Source organism: Notolepis coatsorum (assembly GCF_963971535.1).
Source record: "Notolepis coatsorum genome assembly, chromosome: 1".
NCBI lineage: Eukaryota > Metazoa > Chordata > Actinopteri > Aulopiformes > Paralepididae > Notolepis > Notolepis coatsorum.
Genome location: NC_140165.1, coordinates 216,913,501 through 216,932,083, shown reverse-complemented (window position 1 = coordinate 216,932,083; position 18,583 = coordinate 216,913,501). Strand labels below are relative to the sequence as shown.

Here is an 18,583-nt window from a genome sequence, read left to right as displayed (position 1 = left end):
TGAATTTATAGCGGTAATTCATCTTGAGCCGAGCTACGTGTGCATTAAACGGTTTTAACTGCCGGCCAATCAGAAAAGAGTATTCACCCGGACTATGGTATAAATACCGATATGGATGAAGATGTTTTCACTGTCTCGAACGCTGTGGTGTGTCATTTGATGACAACAGCCAGTCACAGCAGCACAGTTATTTCCTTCCTTCTGCGAATATAGAGAAGTTGGTCATCTTAGTGTTGAGCTTATAACTGAGATAATGTAATTGATAAATGATACCCTTCTGAAAGGTAGTTGATTTTAGTCGCTTAGCAGTGTCAGGCACAGCCTGCCTCGGCACCCCTGAAGATAGGCACAAGCTCACTTGAAAATAGGCATCGACCGAAGTGTTTTCCAGGCGTTAAAATATGCAGCAGCATATTATACAGCATAGCATCATGTAGGGCTGCATGGATATGGAAGGACATTAATATCAGATTGTTTTTCAGTAACAAATCATGATTTTTCCTCATTTTATCACATGAAAATATCAAATTGATGTTCCATCGCATTGAACTACAGGGTAATGTAAAGTGTGACATTGAACTACAGGGTAATGTAAAGTGTGACATTGAACTACAGGGTAATGTAAAGTGTGACATTGAACTACAGGGTTATGTAAAGTGTGACATTGAACTACAGGGTAATGTAAAGTATGACATTGAACTACAGAGTTATGTAAAGTGTGACATTGAACTACAGGGTAATGTAAAGTATGACATTAAAGTATGACATTGAACTACAGGGTAATGTAAAGTGACATTGAACTACAGGGTAATGTAAAGTGACATTGAACTACAGGGTAATGTAAAGTGACATTGAACTACAGGGTAATGTAAAGTGTGACATTGAACTACAGGGTTATGTAAAGTGTGACATTGAACCAAAACTCGTGACATTTTCAATTAGTATTCCCTCAAATATGTCTGATCTAATTATGTGAGAAAAAACAACAATATTGTGTGTTTTGTTATCATTAATTAAAACAACTGAACGATGTTAACTGATAACAATAACATTGGAACAAAAGCAACCTCCTCGTTCCTGACCAATCCCTACCAAGACATCCACAGTGTTATAGACCAGTGGTTCTCAAAGTGGGAACCATTGGTCCTTAACGGCTTCCTAAGGGGTCCACAGCTAAATTAAGGTTATTTTGATTTCACTAAAATGTATTCACTAGCAGTTGGTCCAGTGAGGAAAATGTATTAATAATTAATAATTAATATTATGATAATAGGTTTCACTCTGCCAACGTGGGCTATGCATGACAAATTGTGGTCACTCATCCACTTAATCACTCACTCACTCACTCACTCACTCACTCACTCACTCACTCATTCACTCACTCACTCACTCACTCACTCACTCACTCACTCACTCACTCACTCACTCACTCACTCACTCACTCACTCACTCACTCACTCACTCACTCACTCACTCACTTACTCACTCACTCGGCCACGGATGATCTGGCAGGGATGTTGTTGGGACCCAGGTCGCACCGTGGGTCTGCGGGGTTATATTACAGACCGTTGAGGAGTTTCATACTAAACCACAGAAATCTTAACGACAAACATCTTCTCAGATAGGGATCTCTGCCCTGGGACAACACCTTGTCAAATATGGGTCTGTGATGTGGTTCTGCTCGTGGGTCCTTGACTGGAAAAGCTCTGAGACCCATATTTTGATGCAGTGATGCAGACATGGCGTAGGCGTCGGCCACATCAATGGTTCTCAAACCTTTTCATACCCAAATTGATACGTAACAATATGCCACAGATCTTATCTGAGATGATATTAGTTGTTCGATATGATTTAGCCCAGAATATCTATACCAGTGAAAACGAAAGGTTATGACTATAACCTAGTTATATGAGTAGGCTACTGGCTGAGCGTCTCGCTCTTCGCCATACCGAGATATATCCTTATCTCCAGTACCTACTGTACTTGATTAACGAAAACAATGCACCCATGCACTTGACCAGGCCCCGCCCCAGTGTCCCCCTATAAGACAACGGACATGGTCATACTCGCCCTTCCTCGGGAAAAAGTTTCCATCATAGAAAACCCAACCAAGGGACCTCAGGGCGCGCTAAGAGCGAGATGCTCAGCCAGTATTCATATAACTAGGTTATAGTCATAACCTTTCGTTATATAGCGTACTGGCCTCGCGTCTCGCTCTTCGCCATACCGAGATATGGGGCAGAGCAGACACGTGGCCCGAGAAATGTACCCCCTGAGGACCCGCAAGCCCTACCACCAGGGGGGAGGGGAGTCCCGTCCACCCGCCCTTCCTAGTGAAGAGGGGGTGGCAGTCAACTCCACAAAAGTGCGAAAAAAGAGGGAACTAGAGACCCCTAAAATGCACAGCACAGGCGGGACCATGTGTGACACATCACCCTGTGGCACACACCCACATACCCCTGCTAACCCACCAAAGGGCGGGACGCAGGGGAGGTCCCAGACCTCAGAACCGCCTGGGAGACAGAACCCCAGTCATGTCCATGAGGTAAAACCTAACGAAGGGACCCGGGGAGGACCAGGAGGCCGCAGCACAGATGTCCTCCACCGAGGCCCCCCCTAACAAGGCGGCAGAGGCCGCCACTCCACGAGTGGAGTGCGCCCTGACACCCCCAGCGGGGGCCAGTCCAGCCAACATGTAGCAAAGGGCAATGCCCACGCACAACCAATGTGACAGGCGCTGTTTGGACAGTGCCTTACCAGCGCAAGAGCCACCGTAACAAACAAAGAGCTGATCGGTAGCCCTGAAGTCCTGAGTCCGACTGAGGTAAACCCCCAAAGCCCGGATGGGACACGACAGGTGAAGGCTCGCCTCTAACTCACCAGCGTGAGGAGGCGGATGAAACGCCTGAACCACAATATCCCTGGAGCGAAAAGAGCTCCGGATATTCTTTGGCACGAAGACTGGATTAGGCCTCAGAGTCGCACCGCTATTGACACGAATAGACAAGCACTCAGGCCGCACCGAGAGAGCACACAGCTCACCCACATGCTTAGCGGAGGTGATGGCCGGCAGGAATGCAGTCTTGAAGACAGCTGTTCCAAAGACGCCTGCTCAAGAGGCTCAAACAGGGCCTCAGACAACCGGCCGAGGACCAGTTGGAGGTCCCAACTCGGAGACAGAGAACGTTCCACCGGCGTAAGACGCCGAGCGCCAAGCAGGAAACGCTTCACAAGAGGGTGACTGAACAACGTAACGCCCTCAAACCCCACATGACAAGAGGATATAGCCGTGGCATATACCCTCACCGTCGAAGCCGACAGTCTACCCAAAATAGACTGAAGGAAGGAAAGGACAGCGTCCAGGGGGCAGGACACCGGGTCCAAGCCCCCCACTCTACACCACTCTTGGAAAATACGCCACCTACCCGCGTAAGCCGTGGTAGAGGACGGAGCATGCTCGTGCCGGATAGCGTTAACCACAGAATAGCCAAGACGCATCCCCACCAATTCACACTGACAGCAGCCAAGCCTAGAGGCTGCCCCAGAACAGGAAGGCAGAACAGAGTTCCGCGTGCCTGAGAGAGGGCCCGCGGTGACCACGGAACAGGCCATGGCGGGACCACACAGAGCTGAATCAAGGCCGGGGACCAAACAGCTGAGCCCCGGCCCGGCACGACCAGGACCAAGTCCCGCGTTCCCGATGTACCCGCTCCAACAGCTGAGCTATCAGGTGTAAGGGGGGGGGAAAGCATACAGAACGCCGGACGCGTGAATATTAAAGGCAACCAACTTGTGTTCAGCTTTTCGTTCAGCGTTTCTCTGATTGGCCACACGGCCACGTGACCGCCCTAGCACACGCCCTTATCCGTGCCGCACCGCGCCGCTCTGTGTGTTGTTACGCGGCAGAGAGTGACGCGGCAGAGAGTGACCGCGGCCGCGCATGCGCATGAGGCTCCCCCAGGTGCTCTGAGAGGTGCTCGTTGGTTAATGCCTCGTTGTGTTGTTGTTGCGTTGTTGGTTAATGCCCCGTTGTGTTGTTGGTTAATGCCATATCGCCGCATCACTTAACGCCATAACTAACTAACTAACTAACTAACTAACTAACTAACTAACTAACTAACTAACTAACTAACTAACTAACTAACTAACTAACTAACTAATTCGCGATGGACCCTGCCGCCAACGTGCAAGAGATACATTTCTCACTCACCATTGTATTTTATATGAAAATAATTGTAAGTAGGTGAATTCTACACATCTGACAACGCCATCTGACAATATCATAATGATGTGTTTTCTATATTATATCCACAATCATTCATCTAAAAAATTGTATGGGTGTAAATACATGTTAAGATATTCAAAATCGTATAGCAGTATAGTTTGTTTATACTTCAGAAGTATGATATTTGAACATGGTCCCCAAAATGAATGGAAGCGAATGAGGCGCCTGACGCCTGACACCTGGGAGGAATGGGGGCATGTTGCAGCGTTGGGGATGTTTAAAAAATATAATTTAATATATAATATAATAATAATCTGGTCAGCAGCCTCCACTGATGTAGCGTGATTCAAACCCCCTCAATGTGCAGTTTCTAGTTAATCAGTCAGTTACGCAGCCTCCACTGATGTACAGTGACGAGTGAATCTGGTAGTTGGTTTATGACGTTACAAACGCGAAATAACATTATACATTATATAACGTTACAATTGTACAGTTTCTAGTTAATCAGTCAGCAGCCTCCACTGATGTTATGACGTTACAAACGCGAAATAACATTATACATTATGCTCCGCGAAATAACATTATACATTATGCTCCGTGCTTCATTCATTCATTTCATTTGGGACCTCTGCCGCTTGCAGGGACCTCTGCCGCGCTCGTGGCAAAAGGGGGCGGGGGGTCGTGGCCAATCAGAGAAAAGCTGAACACAAGTTGGTTGCCTTTAATATTCACGCATCCCGGACGGCCACGGAATCGGTCCCAGACCTGCCCGACCATGTCTGGACGTAATCCCCACTCGTCAGGGTGAGGACCGCCCCGCGACATCACACCTGCACCCACATTCACCCTGCCGGGGATGTGGAGAGCCCTCAGGCTGCGCAGATGGAGAAACGCCCATAGCCAGCCGACGGTGCAGACGTACTCCTCCCTGTCTGTCGATATACAACGCTGACGTCGTGTTGTCCGTCCTGATCAAAACACCGTTTGAGGACCAGAAGGACTGCCTTCAATTCCAACACAATGAATGTAGCGCAGACCGGGCAGCATGGTCTTGCCAGCTGCCCCCTACTGCGTTGGCCCGACGCGTCCCCCCCCAGTGAGGGAGGCGTCGGTGAAGACCGTGATGTGTGGCAGCCTGCTGCCCATGGGGACCTTGCCCCCAGTACTGACATGGGAACCTTAGCCGCTTCCACTTGCCTCTCACCGGGTCTATTTCCATACTGGAAAACCACCTCTGTATCCTCCTCATGAGGTGAAGAGGAGGCCAAGAGGGACCACAGAATGAGCAGATGCCATCATACCGAGCAGGCGCATCACGGACAGCACCGTAACCGTCCTAGGACGGAACCTCCCGAGCGTGCCGAGAACACCCACTCGCCGCCGCTCCGAGAGGGATGCCCATATAAACCTTGAGCTTAGAATAAGCCCAAGTACTCCACCCGTTGACTGGGAAGAGGAGTACTCTACTTCCAGTCTACAGCAAAACCCAGGCTGGTGAGGAATTCCACCACCTGCCTGGTATGAGACCTGACGATCTACCCTGACCGCCAAGGACCAGAACGTCGTCCAGGGCAGAATACACTTCGTAACCCCCGACGACGCAGAGGCCCCCGTGCGGTCTCCACGCATTTGGTGAAGATGCGGGAAGCCAGAGAATAGCCGAACAGCAGCCTCTGATACTCATATGCTAAACCCTGCAAAGGAAGCGTAGGTAAGCCCTAGGATGGAAGATCGGGGATGCGAATACGCATCCTACAGGTCTATGGAGGAGAACCAGGCCCCCACCTGACAGCGTTCAACAGGTGGGAGACGGTCAAAATGCTGAACCTTCCATGGGACAGGTCCAGCATGGTTCTGACACCTCCCCTCCCGATTTCTCGGGCACCAGAGAATACCGGGAGGAAACGCCACGCATCGCGTCCTCCTTTGGGACCACGACGATGGCTTGCTTCGCCCACAGAGATTGGATCTCGTTGGCCAGAGCTGTCACTGCTGGTGACCCTGACAATAGGGTCTGTACCAAACCTGAAAACGGGTGGGGTTGTGTAAACACAAGTGATGATAATCCCAAGCGCACCCGCCGCCACTTGGCGCTGGTCCGCCAGAAACCGTAGATAGGCGGCCCGGTCCCGCCCGCTGTGCGTGGCCAACCCTGGACCCGCTAACCGCGCGAGCAGAGCGTTCTGTGGAGTCGGGACATCGGACCCTGACACTACCCACGAGGCAATCGCACCCAAGGGGGGACCCCGTCAGAAAGGGCAGGTTTGATACGGGAGAAGCTGACATCATACTAGGTGACAAAAGCTCCCCCACTGAACACCCCTCCAGCATGGACTGCTGAGGAATTGTTCTACAGCTGGACATGCAAGGTGTGAGGCCCCCACACTGCCCGATAGGGTGGGTTCCTACGCACCGTAGCCCTGCAGTGATATTACTACCACCCAAATAACGCGCGCCTGCCAGACCACTGCCGGTCTTCCGGGTGTGGGAGGCACTAACGTGATACCCGGCCTGGCGAAGGCGAGGTAGGGGAAACCCACACTGTTTGCCTCAAGAAGTCTCAAGCCCCCCTGCTGACAACCTTTGTAGTTGACAGACGTAACACCAGGCTCAACCAAACATAGACGCAGAACGTGTGGCGTGGGAGCCGCTTGACAGCACAACATTCTCACGGACAGACCCAGTTTCAGCCATCAACTGGGTGTCAGCCCCTGTCCCCATGAGAAGCGAAACGTGGGGCCGCTTGCGCTTCATTGAAGACACGCGACCCGCTACCAAAGGAAACAAATCAGAGCCCTTATCCCGCTGGTGTTGGGGGGGGGGAGTGACCGGAGAGCGAGCTGAGCGGTGTGAGGCGGTGTGGGGCCTAGGTCAAATACTGCCCACGCTCCTGCGGAAAGACCAAAGTTCCTCTGCGGAGAGGGGAGCCCTGAGTAGGGAAAAAACTTCTCACCCCCTCAAACGGAGACTGATCCAACCAAGATGTCTGTAAACAAGCGTTGACAGCATCCTAGCCCTCCCTGCAGTTATAGCTTGCGGCTAGGTCAAAGCTAATAATGTCAAAACCTCGCGCGATGTTTCGACGTCGGCTGGCCTTCAAGGCCCTGCCACCCGACACCATTTTTGACAGAAAAAACAGCAATTCGAACAATGTTACTAACCGCTGCTAATTCTCTACCGTGGCGGTATAGGCTTAACAGCCCACCAGCCACCTGCCGGGCCGACTCACCTCATGGCGTCGGCCGGGCGGGGCACCGTTCCAACATGCCAGAGGCAAAGGACTGATGCCACCTGCTTCCCAAGCATGGAGCACCAGTGGTGGTTGCAACCAGCAACCTCCACTGTGGTGTGCACCCATGAAGGGGTAAATGAATAAATGAAATAAAACTCCACCAACACACTGCAGAATGGGCTAGCGCATACACACAATGTTAAGGGGATGCAGACCAGAGAAACACCAATCCCGCACACAATTCATAGATTCACAAAAAGCACACCAGCCCTAGGCCTCAGCCCATTCACCCATGAAAAAGGTAAACAAGCCCCCGTCAAAACTCCCAACAGTAGACACCGATTGACCGTCAGCATGAATGGTTAAGAGGAGGGAAGACCTTTTTAAAAAGACAGCCCTCAGCGGGGAATCAAAATAACAGTAACCCAGCATCGTAGCATAGCATTAGCCGTGCGCTCCAGGATAGCCGGGAAAACGACAACGTTTACCCAGATATCCTGCCCCTTGCGCCAATACACAACTCGGTTGTCTCACGGGACAACGAGCAGTATCACTAACGCCAGCATTGCTATGCCTGGTGGCGCAGGCCCTACCTGGGCGCGACCTAGCCACGACAGCTAGCCGCCGTGCGACGTCCCTCGATGCGCTGTTAGAATGTGCCGAGAAGATTCCAGGGGCTGGAAAATCTCCAGCGAAAACCCAACATTGTTCAATTTCTCTCTGCATTTCATAACAACTAGTTCATGGAGTGCACTGCAGCGTCCATGATGGAAACGAAAAAAAGAGGAAGGGCGAGTATGACCATGTCCGGTGTCTTATAGGGGGACACTGGGGTGGGGCCTGGTCAAGTGCATGGGTGCATTGTTTTCGGTAATGAAGTATAGTAGGTACTGGAGATAAGGATATATCTCGGTATGGCGAAGAGCGAGACGCGAGGCCAGTACGCTATATAACTGTGATCAGAATAGTCATTCCTAAACATTCTCAGTGGGATAAAACCATTCGGTAACACTTTATAATAACACTCAGTTATAAGACCTTTATAAGGTATTTGTAGATAATGAACTAATAATGAACAAACCATTTATATACATTCGTAAATTATTATTAAATCATTTATAACTATATTTGTATAACATTTACAAATTAGTTCTACATTATTTATAACTCATTATCAACATTGTTTGTACTTGATTTGTTCATCATTAAATAATCTTGTTTAATGTGTAGTACTAGTAACACATTTGTAGATGCTTTGAAAAATGGATATGAAAAACGACTACTGTACCTCCATTTATTTGGTCATGTTCAACAAATGATTTGTTAAGACATTCATAAAACATCTATAGATCATTTGCAGATGCTATAGCGTTTGTTATTGATTTGGAACGGGTAGACTTGTTAGCCAGCGGAGCGTGAAAAAAAAGCTGCTATATGTTGCTCACCAGTCTTGCTGCCGCTGGCCGGGCTTCAGCTGAATCCGGGGAGGAGGGGAGGAGGGGGAGGCAGCCGCAGACGTAGTATCCATACCATGTCGCCTGTTTATGTGCGTCGCTAAGTTCGTCGTACTACTTGTGTACTTTATAGGGGCACGGCATCGTTCGCAAATTGCTTGCAATTTGTCAAGTTGTCTGTCTTTCTTGAAAAATCCAAAGTATTGCCAAACGTTAGATTTGTATGTAGTGTACTTTTCGGTGCGCTGTGTATCTCTTTCTCCTCGACTTCCCTGTTTGTTGATAACTGTGACGCGACTCTCGCCTTCCGTAGTAGCGAAGCAAAGATAGTCTCTGCTGTGTGCAGTGCACTGCTGACAGAAGTGGATGAGAGGAAATTATATGAATGAATCGGTTTTGACCGATGCAAAGGTGCTACAACAGATGCATCGCGAGTTCAACCTGAATTGTAGCCGATGCGCACTTTTTCCACCGGTGCACTCGCATCTTGAACGTTTATGCCGGTGCACCGATGCGAATCGGTGAATCTTAACATCACTAGTGCACACATAACATATAGTGTAAAGTGGGGGGCAGTAGGACCCAGGAGTACCCTGGCCAGCAGTGGCGTTGCGCAATATGTCGCCCCCCCCCCCCAGGTCAGACCATGAGGCCCCGCCCACTCCCCTAAATCAATAATAAAGTGAGAAAAATGTTTCGCCGCGTGGGAGCAAATTCGAGACACATATTCGGTAGCGCCCGTGGGACACTTTTCCGTTTCGGCGATTCCACGCTTTCGGTTTTCCTTTTCTAAGCATTTTCGGGGCTACATGTGAATGAGTAAAAGTTGCGGGACGCCCAGATGTACCCATGGTAGAAAGCTCGCGTGGAGCCCATAATATGCTCACTTAATACAGCGTTTTTAAAATCACGCAACATTTTCAGGGTCGCAAGCCGACCTTTTCCCCTCGTTTTCGATGATGGAAGTGATTTAGGAAAAGCTTCGGCACGCCGAGGGGTACCCGTGGATTTAATCTTGCGAGGATCGGGGCAATATTCGGCCCGTGGGAGCACTCGGCGGCTGTAGGCTACTTTTTTAAATGTTTATTTTTTCAGGCATCTTTTGTAAACAGTATAGGGTCAGTAGGAACTGTATTAATAATATAATATAATCAGGACTTCAGCAGCGGGGGTGCTGAGATAATAATAATAATAATAATAATAATAACAACAACACTCTCGTTCACTAGAGGAGACCACTGCCCAACTCTGCGCTCTCACGCTCAGCTCTGCGGAGTGACACAAACAATGTAACCGTTTTGATGCATACATGTAACCTGTAGTAGCATTGATTGATTGATTGATTGAAAACTTTATTAACAGATTGCAGAATGGGTACAGTACAGTACAGCTCAATACATACAATTGTTAAGGGGATGCAGACCAGAGAAAGACTTTTGTCTTGTTTACATCAGGGTCCCCCATTTTCAATTCATCGTAACATATATGACATACATGACATACAGATAGACAGTACTGCTACATCTATACATTTATGACATACCAGATTTGCAATTACAGTACTGTTTGTGATACAAAAAGAGTCCAGAAAAAAAGAGTATATACATTTGATGTAGAAACTGTACATTGGATTGGGTAGGTGGGGGTGGGGGGGGGACTGTACATTGGAGGTGGTTGGGTGGGTGGGGGGTTGGGTAGGAGGGGTGGGTGGGGGATCCTGTACAACTGTACAAACAAAACTGTACATTGGATTATTGACAAGACCATACTTGGTAATTTACTGTACATTGGAGGGGGTTGTGTTCGGACATTTACAGGGGCCAGTTTCGAGTTGCAGTCTCCCTTAGGTGTTTTTTGAGAGTGTTTTTGAAAGTGGGTAGTGATTCACATTCCTTTACAGCTTTGGGTAGGGCGTTCCACATTGATGTGGCATAATTGTGAAACGTGTTTAGTCCCTTGTTTGAGCCGAATCTGGGTTTAACATGATTTGTGGAGCTCCCTCTGGTGTTGTGATCGTGGTATTCACTGACCTTTGGGAAGTATTTTGACATGTACATGGGTACCTTGGTCGTGTAGTGTATCTTGTAGACCAGGCCCATTGCAAGTTGCTGTACTCTGTCGTCTACTCTAAGCCATCCTAGGTTGTCAAAGTGGGCAGGGGTGAGGTGGGTTCTAGGAGTAAGGTCAAGCAGTAGTCTGACCAGTTTGTTTTGAGATGTTTGTAATTTTGTTTTTAGCGCCTTTGAGGTGCTTTGGTACCGTGAGGTGCAAGCATAGTCGTAGTACCCTTGAATGAGTGCTCCTGCTAGAGTCTTCAGGGTATTCTTGTTTACCAGTGAGGAGATCCGGTACAAGAATCGAGTTCGTTGGTTGACTTTTTTTATTACATTGGATGCCATTTTGTCACAGGAAAGATTTGCCTCTAGGATGGAACCCAGGTAGGTAATATCTTCTTTCCTTGTGACAATATTGTCACCCACTGTAACTGAGAAGCCGTCGGTCTTGCTGAGTTTGTTATTTACTGGTTATGGCGAATAAAACGTTCTATTCTTCTAACCTGTCTCGCCGGCTGTAGCGTGGCTGGGGGCCTGGCTGGGCTGTGGACGCGGCACGGCTTTCGCTCTCATCTTGTTTTTCTAAGCACCGCCGCTTGCTTGGATATTTGCGGCATTTTTACCGGCGCCTTCCCGCTGTGTTTTGAACGCTGCCAATGAACATTAGTTATCAGCCTAGCCCTATCGCAGGTGAGCAAATCATAGCAGGGAGGGGCCCCGCCCTCTGCGCGAGATGCATCCAGCTGCAGCCCCGCAGACCATACTGGGCTCCACTGTCTGCGCCCTGTTCGCGCGCGTTACAAAATCTAAGAGGATAGTCTACAGTGGGGGCGGGGCCCCCTAAGCTCCGGGGCGGGGGTGGCGGGGGCCTCCGCTACGCCACTGCTGGCCAGGTATTGCCAGGTTATGTAGAGGAGGTCTCACGCGAGTGAGACTTGACTTCACGTTTGTTGCCGTCTGTTTGAATGGAAGCACGATATACATTAGCAGAGCCAAGTTATCCGTGCTGCCCCACGCTTTTAAGGTATGAGCTAAACAACTATTTTTTGGGGGGTCCTAGTACCCCCTACGTTACACTATATGTTATGTGTGCACATGTATTTTATATGTTAATAAAATTGCATTTATCTATAGTCCTAATTCTGTCACTGTTTGATGCCACAAAGAAGGGTGTATCCGAAAAGCTGTCTACAACATTTGTAACAGATGAAGAACAACAATTAATTAACTGTATTAGACATTTGTTAATCATGAATAGGCTTCGCTTTAGATTAGGGCACACAATAGCATCTGTAAATGATTTATAGATGTTTTATGAATGTCTTAACAAATCATTTGTTGAACATGAACAAATATATGGAGGTACAGTATAGTTGTTTTTTCATATCCATTTTTCAAAGCATCTACAAATGTGTTACTACACATTAAACAACATTATTTAATGATGAACAAATCAAGTACAAACAATGTTGATAATGAGTTATAAATAATGTAGAACTAATTTGTAAATGTTATACAAATAGTTATAAATGATTTAATAATAATTTACGAATGTATATAAATGGTTTGTTCATGGTTAGTTAATTATCTACAAATACCTTATAAAGGTCTTATAACTGAGTGTTATTATAAAGTGTTACCAACCATTCCCCAATGTGTCTCCTTCCCTCACGGACCCCGGGGGGTCCCCACACCCCAGGTTGAGAACCACTGAGCTACATCAATAGTGACTTTGGGATGTTTTTGGATACTTCATACTGGCCTCTCCTCTGACCGCCACCGACTTCTTGTGTCTTTCCCCTCATGCAGCAACTTCCAGTCCTCTGTGATGTTTGAGGGCTCAGAGAGCTCCGAGGCAGAGGGAGCACCTCAGACAGCACTGTGGGATCCTCTGTCACTGCCTGCAAGAAGGTACACCACCTTACCTGCCCAGGGAGTGTGTGTCTAAGTGCGTATGGGGGGGGGGGGGGGGGGGGGTGCCTTACCTGCCCAGGGAGTGTGTGTCTAAGTGCGTATGGGGGGGGGGGGGGGGGGGGGGGGTGCCTTACCTGCCCAGGGAGTATGTGTCTAAGTGTGCGTGTGTGTGGGGGGGGGGGGGGTGCCTTACCTGCCCAGGAGTATGTGTCTAAGTGTGCGTGTGTGGGGGGGGGGGGGGTGCCTTACCTGCCCAGGGAGTATGTGTCTAAGTGTGCGTGTGTGTGGTGTGGGGGGGGGGGGGGTGCCTTACCTGCCCAGGGAGTATGTGTCTAAGTGTGGTGTGTGGGGGGGGGGGGGGGTGCCTTACCTGCCCAGGAGTATGTGTCTAAGTGTGCGTGTGTGTGGGGGGGGGGGGGGTGCCTTACCTGCCCAGGGAGTATGTGTCTAAGTGTGCGTGTGTGTGTGTGGGGGGGGGGGGGGACTTACCTACCCAGGGATTGTGTGTCTATGTGTGTGTCTAAGTGTGTGTGTGGGGGGGGGGGGACCGTACCTACCTGTGTGTTTGCGCTCGCTTGTGTTTCTTTTGTGTTTGTCATTGCCTTGTCTATCAGACAAGTCAGTCAGCCAGTGAGTCATCCAGCCAGCTTCCAGCAGTGTGAGAGGTTCTGGTCATCCTGTGACAACCTGGGGGTTGTACTGGTGTACCATCTTTACCGGCAGTGTGAGGGGGATGAATGTGCATGTGTGATCGTGTGTATAATATGTGTGTGCGGCATGCCTTGCACACATTGCTCCATGTCTGTGTGTGTACGGATGCGCATGCCATGCACACATCTTCATGTCTGTGTGTGTGTGTGTGCGTGTTCCTAATTAGCGAACATTTCTTGATATTAATTGACTTGCCACTCTCCCAGCCCCCCCCTGCAAAGAGCAGCGGAACATGACGTGACATCTTCTTCATAATTGGGCTTTGGGCCCCACAGGCGTGTGCCAGGCATCTGATATAATATGGCCCCTGGTGAGATCAGCTGAGCCTACGTCACCTTTCGCTGGCCAAGGGCGGCCTGCCCATATGGCCTATACACTGTAGGGGGCAGGCACGTGGGCACATGGATTATCACTATAAATACACTGTGGATATGAACATACTGGTAGGACACAGGGGTTGGCATGGTACCTGTGTGTGTGTGTGTGTGTGTGTGTGTGTGTGTGTGTGTGTGTGTGTGTGTGTGTGTGTGTGTGTGTGTGTGTGTGTGTGTGTGTGTGTGTGTGTGTGTGTGTGTGTGTGTGTGTGTGTGTGTGTGTGTGTGTGTGTGTGTGTGTGTGTGTGTGTGTGTGTGTGTGTGTGTGTGTGTGTGTGTGTGCAACACTACACAACATCGCTGCAGACCTGCCACTCACACTACACAACATTCATCCTAGTTGATGTAGGGGTGAACCCACTATACCATGGAGTGCAGATGAGGTTAAAAAATGACAAGATCCATCACATGGAATCTGACTCTCTCGTAACGTGAACACCTCTTTCACTCCGTCTCTCAGCCCCCCCCCCCTCGTTGTCAAAACGTGAAAGCCTCAAGCTAGTCTCTCCACCTCTTCTCTTTCTCCAGCCGGATGTGATAATAAATCATGTCATGATGATATATTTGTGTATTGTTTGCGCCGCCTCCTCCTGGTTTCATCTCGCACTCTCAGGGATGGGCATAACTCACAACATTGCTATTCGGTAGTCACTGGTGGTAACTATTCAAATACTAATCGAAAACCCCCCATGGTGTTTGTTTTTACTTAATAACAAACGTGAGACAATCAAACAAGCGAGCTAGCTGGCTGCTGTCATTGCTAACAGCTAGATTATGTGGGAGTCGCAGCACGCTAATGTTATTTCCAGGAACAAAGGCATTCATTCTGAAAGTTACATCGTAGATGCTTGAAATGCTTGAAATGCTTGAAATGCTTGAAATGCTTGAAATGCTTGAAATGCTTGAAATGCTTGAAATGTCTGAGCTTCCATGTTAACGTATGGTTTTGTTTTTACTTAATAGTGAAAGGTGAGATGATCAAACAAGCGAGCTAGCTGGCCGCTGTCTTTCCTAACAGCTAATGCTAGCAGGCCAGGCTAGCGTTCTGAGAAACGCATTCATTCCGAAAGTTACATCCTTGAAATGTGTGAGTTTAGTGAAACATGGCAAACGTACACAACATTACTAGAATGTAACATCTCCGGTCTCTATTTCTTCATCTCTCTTTTCTGTTCTCCCAGCTGCCACGCTGTTTCCGGGATATGGCTATGCACTGCCACACATTAAACCAATGTAGTCCATCACCTTGTTTGCAGGGCTATAACTATTTTCTATATTATAGCTATGGATGCAATACTATGGCCCATTTGACATCGAGTATCTATCGTTCAATATGTGAAAAAGAAAAACAATTCCATCCATACATTCCCGTTTTATACCGTGGTGAAAATAAGTAGTTTTAGAGTGATAGGGTAATTCCTAGTAATAGCCTGCGGCGTGAATTATACTAAATCCATTGGCATTTCGTCCCTACACACGCTACAGTTAAAAAATCAAATGCATATGATTGGTATTATGTTCCATCATGAATGCATGAAAGGGGGGGGGGGGGTCGTTTCTGATTAATTGATTGTCAATAATGGCATTCGTTATTACAACAACATACGCTGATCAGGGCGATGGCTATGAAAACAAGGCACAATCAAGCTGAAATCTACGGTAAATTGCTCTTACCTGTGGCCGGTGGGATTCCAAAAAGAATATTCCAATTATTTGATTGCAATCTGGTAGATCGTATGTCCATTTGGCCCACAACATAACCCACCACCGCATAATGAATCGGGGGTCCCAAAAATTATTCAATGCGATCGGGTGAAGCCCTAGGTTCATGTTAGTAGAAAAGAGCACCCGGAGCATTTAGCGTGTGGCACAGCCCAATACACAAGGTTTCAAATGGTGCTCGATACCGCCGCCTGGTAGGATGCGGCCGGTATTGCACATTAGCGATCTCAGACTCAGCCCCATGATAACACCAAGCTTCCTGGATGGATAATGAATGGAAATATCGAATAAAAGAAATAACGAGCAAATAACGAGTATACTCGTTGTTGGCGTCCGACGATAGCGAGTTTAATCATTTTTGGCAGTGAATGAGTTAACAGACAGATGTTATGTGCTACCTGGCTAGCTAGCACCTGTACCCAGCATGCCGTTCAGCTGTGTAACAGTTAATAGGGTCCCCTCTCAATACGCTACACAGTGCAGGTGCTGGTAAAAACAAGGGGAAATATATTTTTTGAGACTGCATTTGCATTAACTATTCGATTTCTTTGTAATCTAACAACTATTAAAATATTAGAAAATCGATGCCCATCCCTACTCTCAATGGATATTGCTCATCACTGTTCTCAAGATCTGTCATACATCACTCATGCTAAAAGAGCATGGCAGATTTTGTGCTGATGAATGTAAACATGCATTTGGGCGTCTGGGTCAGACTAGGAAGGAACTTGTCTCTAAACTGCTCATACTTAGTGATTTATGTCGGTTATGGGTGCAAGCACAGAGTTGGCTCCGACATGGAACTTTTGTCAAAACATCCCTTCCATCTCTGACCATGCATAGCCCTCAGCAGCAGTCCTGCGCACCGTGGGAAAAAAACTAATAAAAGACCAATTTAATAAATATTTTGTTCCTCATATAGCAACACATAGCAATGGCTGATTTTATCCTAGCATCTTCCAACATGGAGGACAAGTGGGCACTCTAAACAAGCAGTGAAAGGCATCTATTGTATGGCTGGGCTTTCCACCCAGAGACTCCATTATAACCGTCCCCCCTGAGGGAGGGTGAAAAACCACAGCATACTTAATGGGGAGTGTCTGGTTAGCTAACCAAATATTGATCCTTCGACTGCGGCCATTCACCCCTGAAGAAGGTGCAGGGCAAAGGTCAATTGATCTCATCAAGAGAGAGAATGGTCACCTGGAGGTGAATATAGGACGTGTGTGGTTTTGTTTATTTGTGTGTGTGTGTGTGTGTGTGTGTGTGTGTGTGTGTGTGTGTGTGTGTGTGTGTGTGTGTGTGTGTGTGTGTGTGTGTGTGTGTGTGTGTGTGTGTGTGTGTGTGTGTGTGTGTGTGTGTGTGTGTGTGTGTGTGTGTGTGTGTGTGTGTGTGTGTGTGTTTTTAGTCTGGCTGTACCTACAGTGAGGGGGCTTATGTGTGTGTTGCAGGTGCTGTGCAGTAACAGTGTGCTGGACTCCCCAGAGTACTGGCAGAGGAACGAGAAGGCTCTGTGTCGACTGGGGCTACTGGACGATGATGCAGAGTGCAGCCGCACCACGGTGAGTTAGTTCAACCTTTATTTAATCAACTCTGGGAAATTCGTTCTCTGCATTTGACGACCCATCCTAACTAGTTAGGAGCGGCGAGGCAGCCACAGTCGGCGCCCGGGGACCAACTCCTTTTGTGATGCCAGTACCTCGGTCAAGGGCAATGGCAGGAAGCCCAGCATGCTTCCTGTGTGGGAGGAAACCGTAGCATCCTTGGTCATGGGGGACATTTATTACACTATCACAGTGGAGGACATTTATTACACTATCACAGTGGAGGACATTCATTACACTCGCAGTGGGGGAAATGTATTACACTATCACAGTGGAGGACATTCATTACACTCGCAGTGGGGGAAATGTATTACACTATCACAGTGGAGGACATTCATTACACTATCGCAGTGGGGGACATTTATTACACTATCGCAGTGGAGGACATTTATTACACTATCACAGTGGAGGACATTCGTTACACTATCGCAGTGGAGGACATTTATTACACTATCGCAGTGGGGGAAATGTATTACACTATCACAGTGGAGGACATTTATTACACTATCACAGTGGGGGAAATATATTACACTAGCACAGTGGAGGACATTCATTACACTATCACAGTGGAGGACATTTATTACACTATCACAGTGGAGGACATTCATTACACTATCGCAGTGGGGGACATTTATTACACTATCGCAGTGGGGGAAATGTATTACACTATTACAGTGAAGGACATTTATTACACTATCGCAGTGGAGGACATTTATTACACTATCGCAGTGGAGGACATTTATTACACTATCATAGTGGAGGACATTTATTACACTATCACAGTGGAGGACATTTATTACACTATCACAGTGGAGGACATTTATTACACTATCACAGTGGAGGACATTCATTACACTATCGCAGTGGGGGACATTTATTACACTATCGCAGTGGGGGAAATGTATTACACTATTACAGTGAAGGACATTTATTACACTATCGCAGTGGAGGACATTTATTACACTATCACAGTGGAGGACATTTATTACACTATCACAGTGGAGGACATTTATTACACTATCACAGTGGAGGACATTCCTTACACTAAAATCCTCACAATGTTCCCTATGACCTTTCACTAGGAGAGGCGGGGAAGTGGTCATGACCTCATTCAGTAGATAGGGCATTGATCAATAATCAATACCCTTCAGGATATTATGGTGCCAGAAGGACAGTGGTGGAACGAAGGCAATTGTTATTTAATAGACATGGTAAGTGTGTGACCATTTTAGAGGGACCGGGTCATCATTGATTACCTAATTGAGCCAATCAGTGAAAGGGATAGTTCAGAAT

General features: G+C 47.8%; 1 protein-coding gene across 1 annotated transcript in view; it reads left to right on the top strand.

Annotated features, from left to right (window-relative positions):
* The window catches only part of sphkap (SPHK1 interactor, AKAP domain containing), a gene marked incomplete at both ends in the record, with an annotated part of 102,170 nt that overhangs the window by 15,297 nt on the left and 68,290 nt on the right, over positions 1-18,583 (top strand). Inside the window, 3 exon segments of the mRNA XM_084324823.1 lie at positions 12,775-12,826; positions 12,829-12,876; positions 17,138-17,248. Coding sequence (XP_084180949.1) covers positions 12,775-12,826; positions 12,829-12,876; positions 17,138-17,248 — 211 coding nt within the window.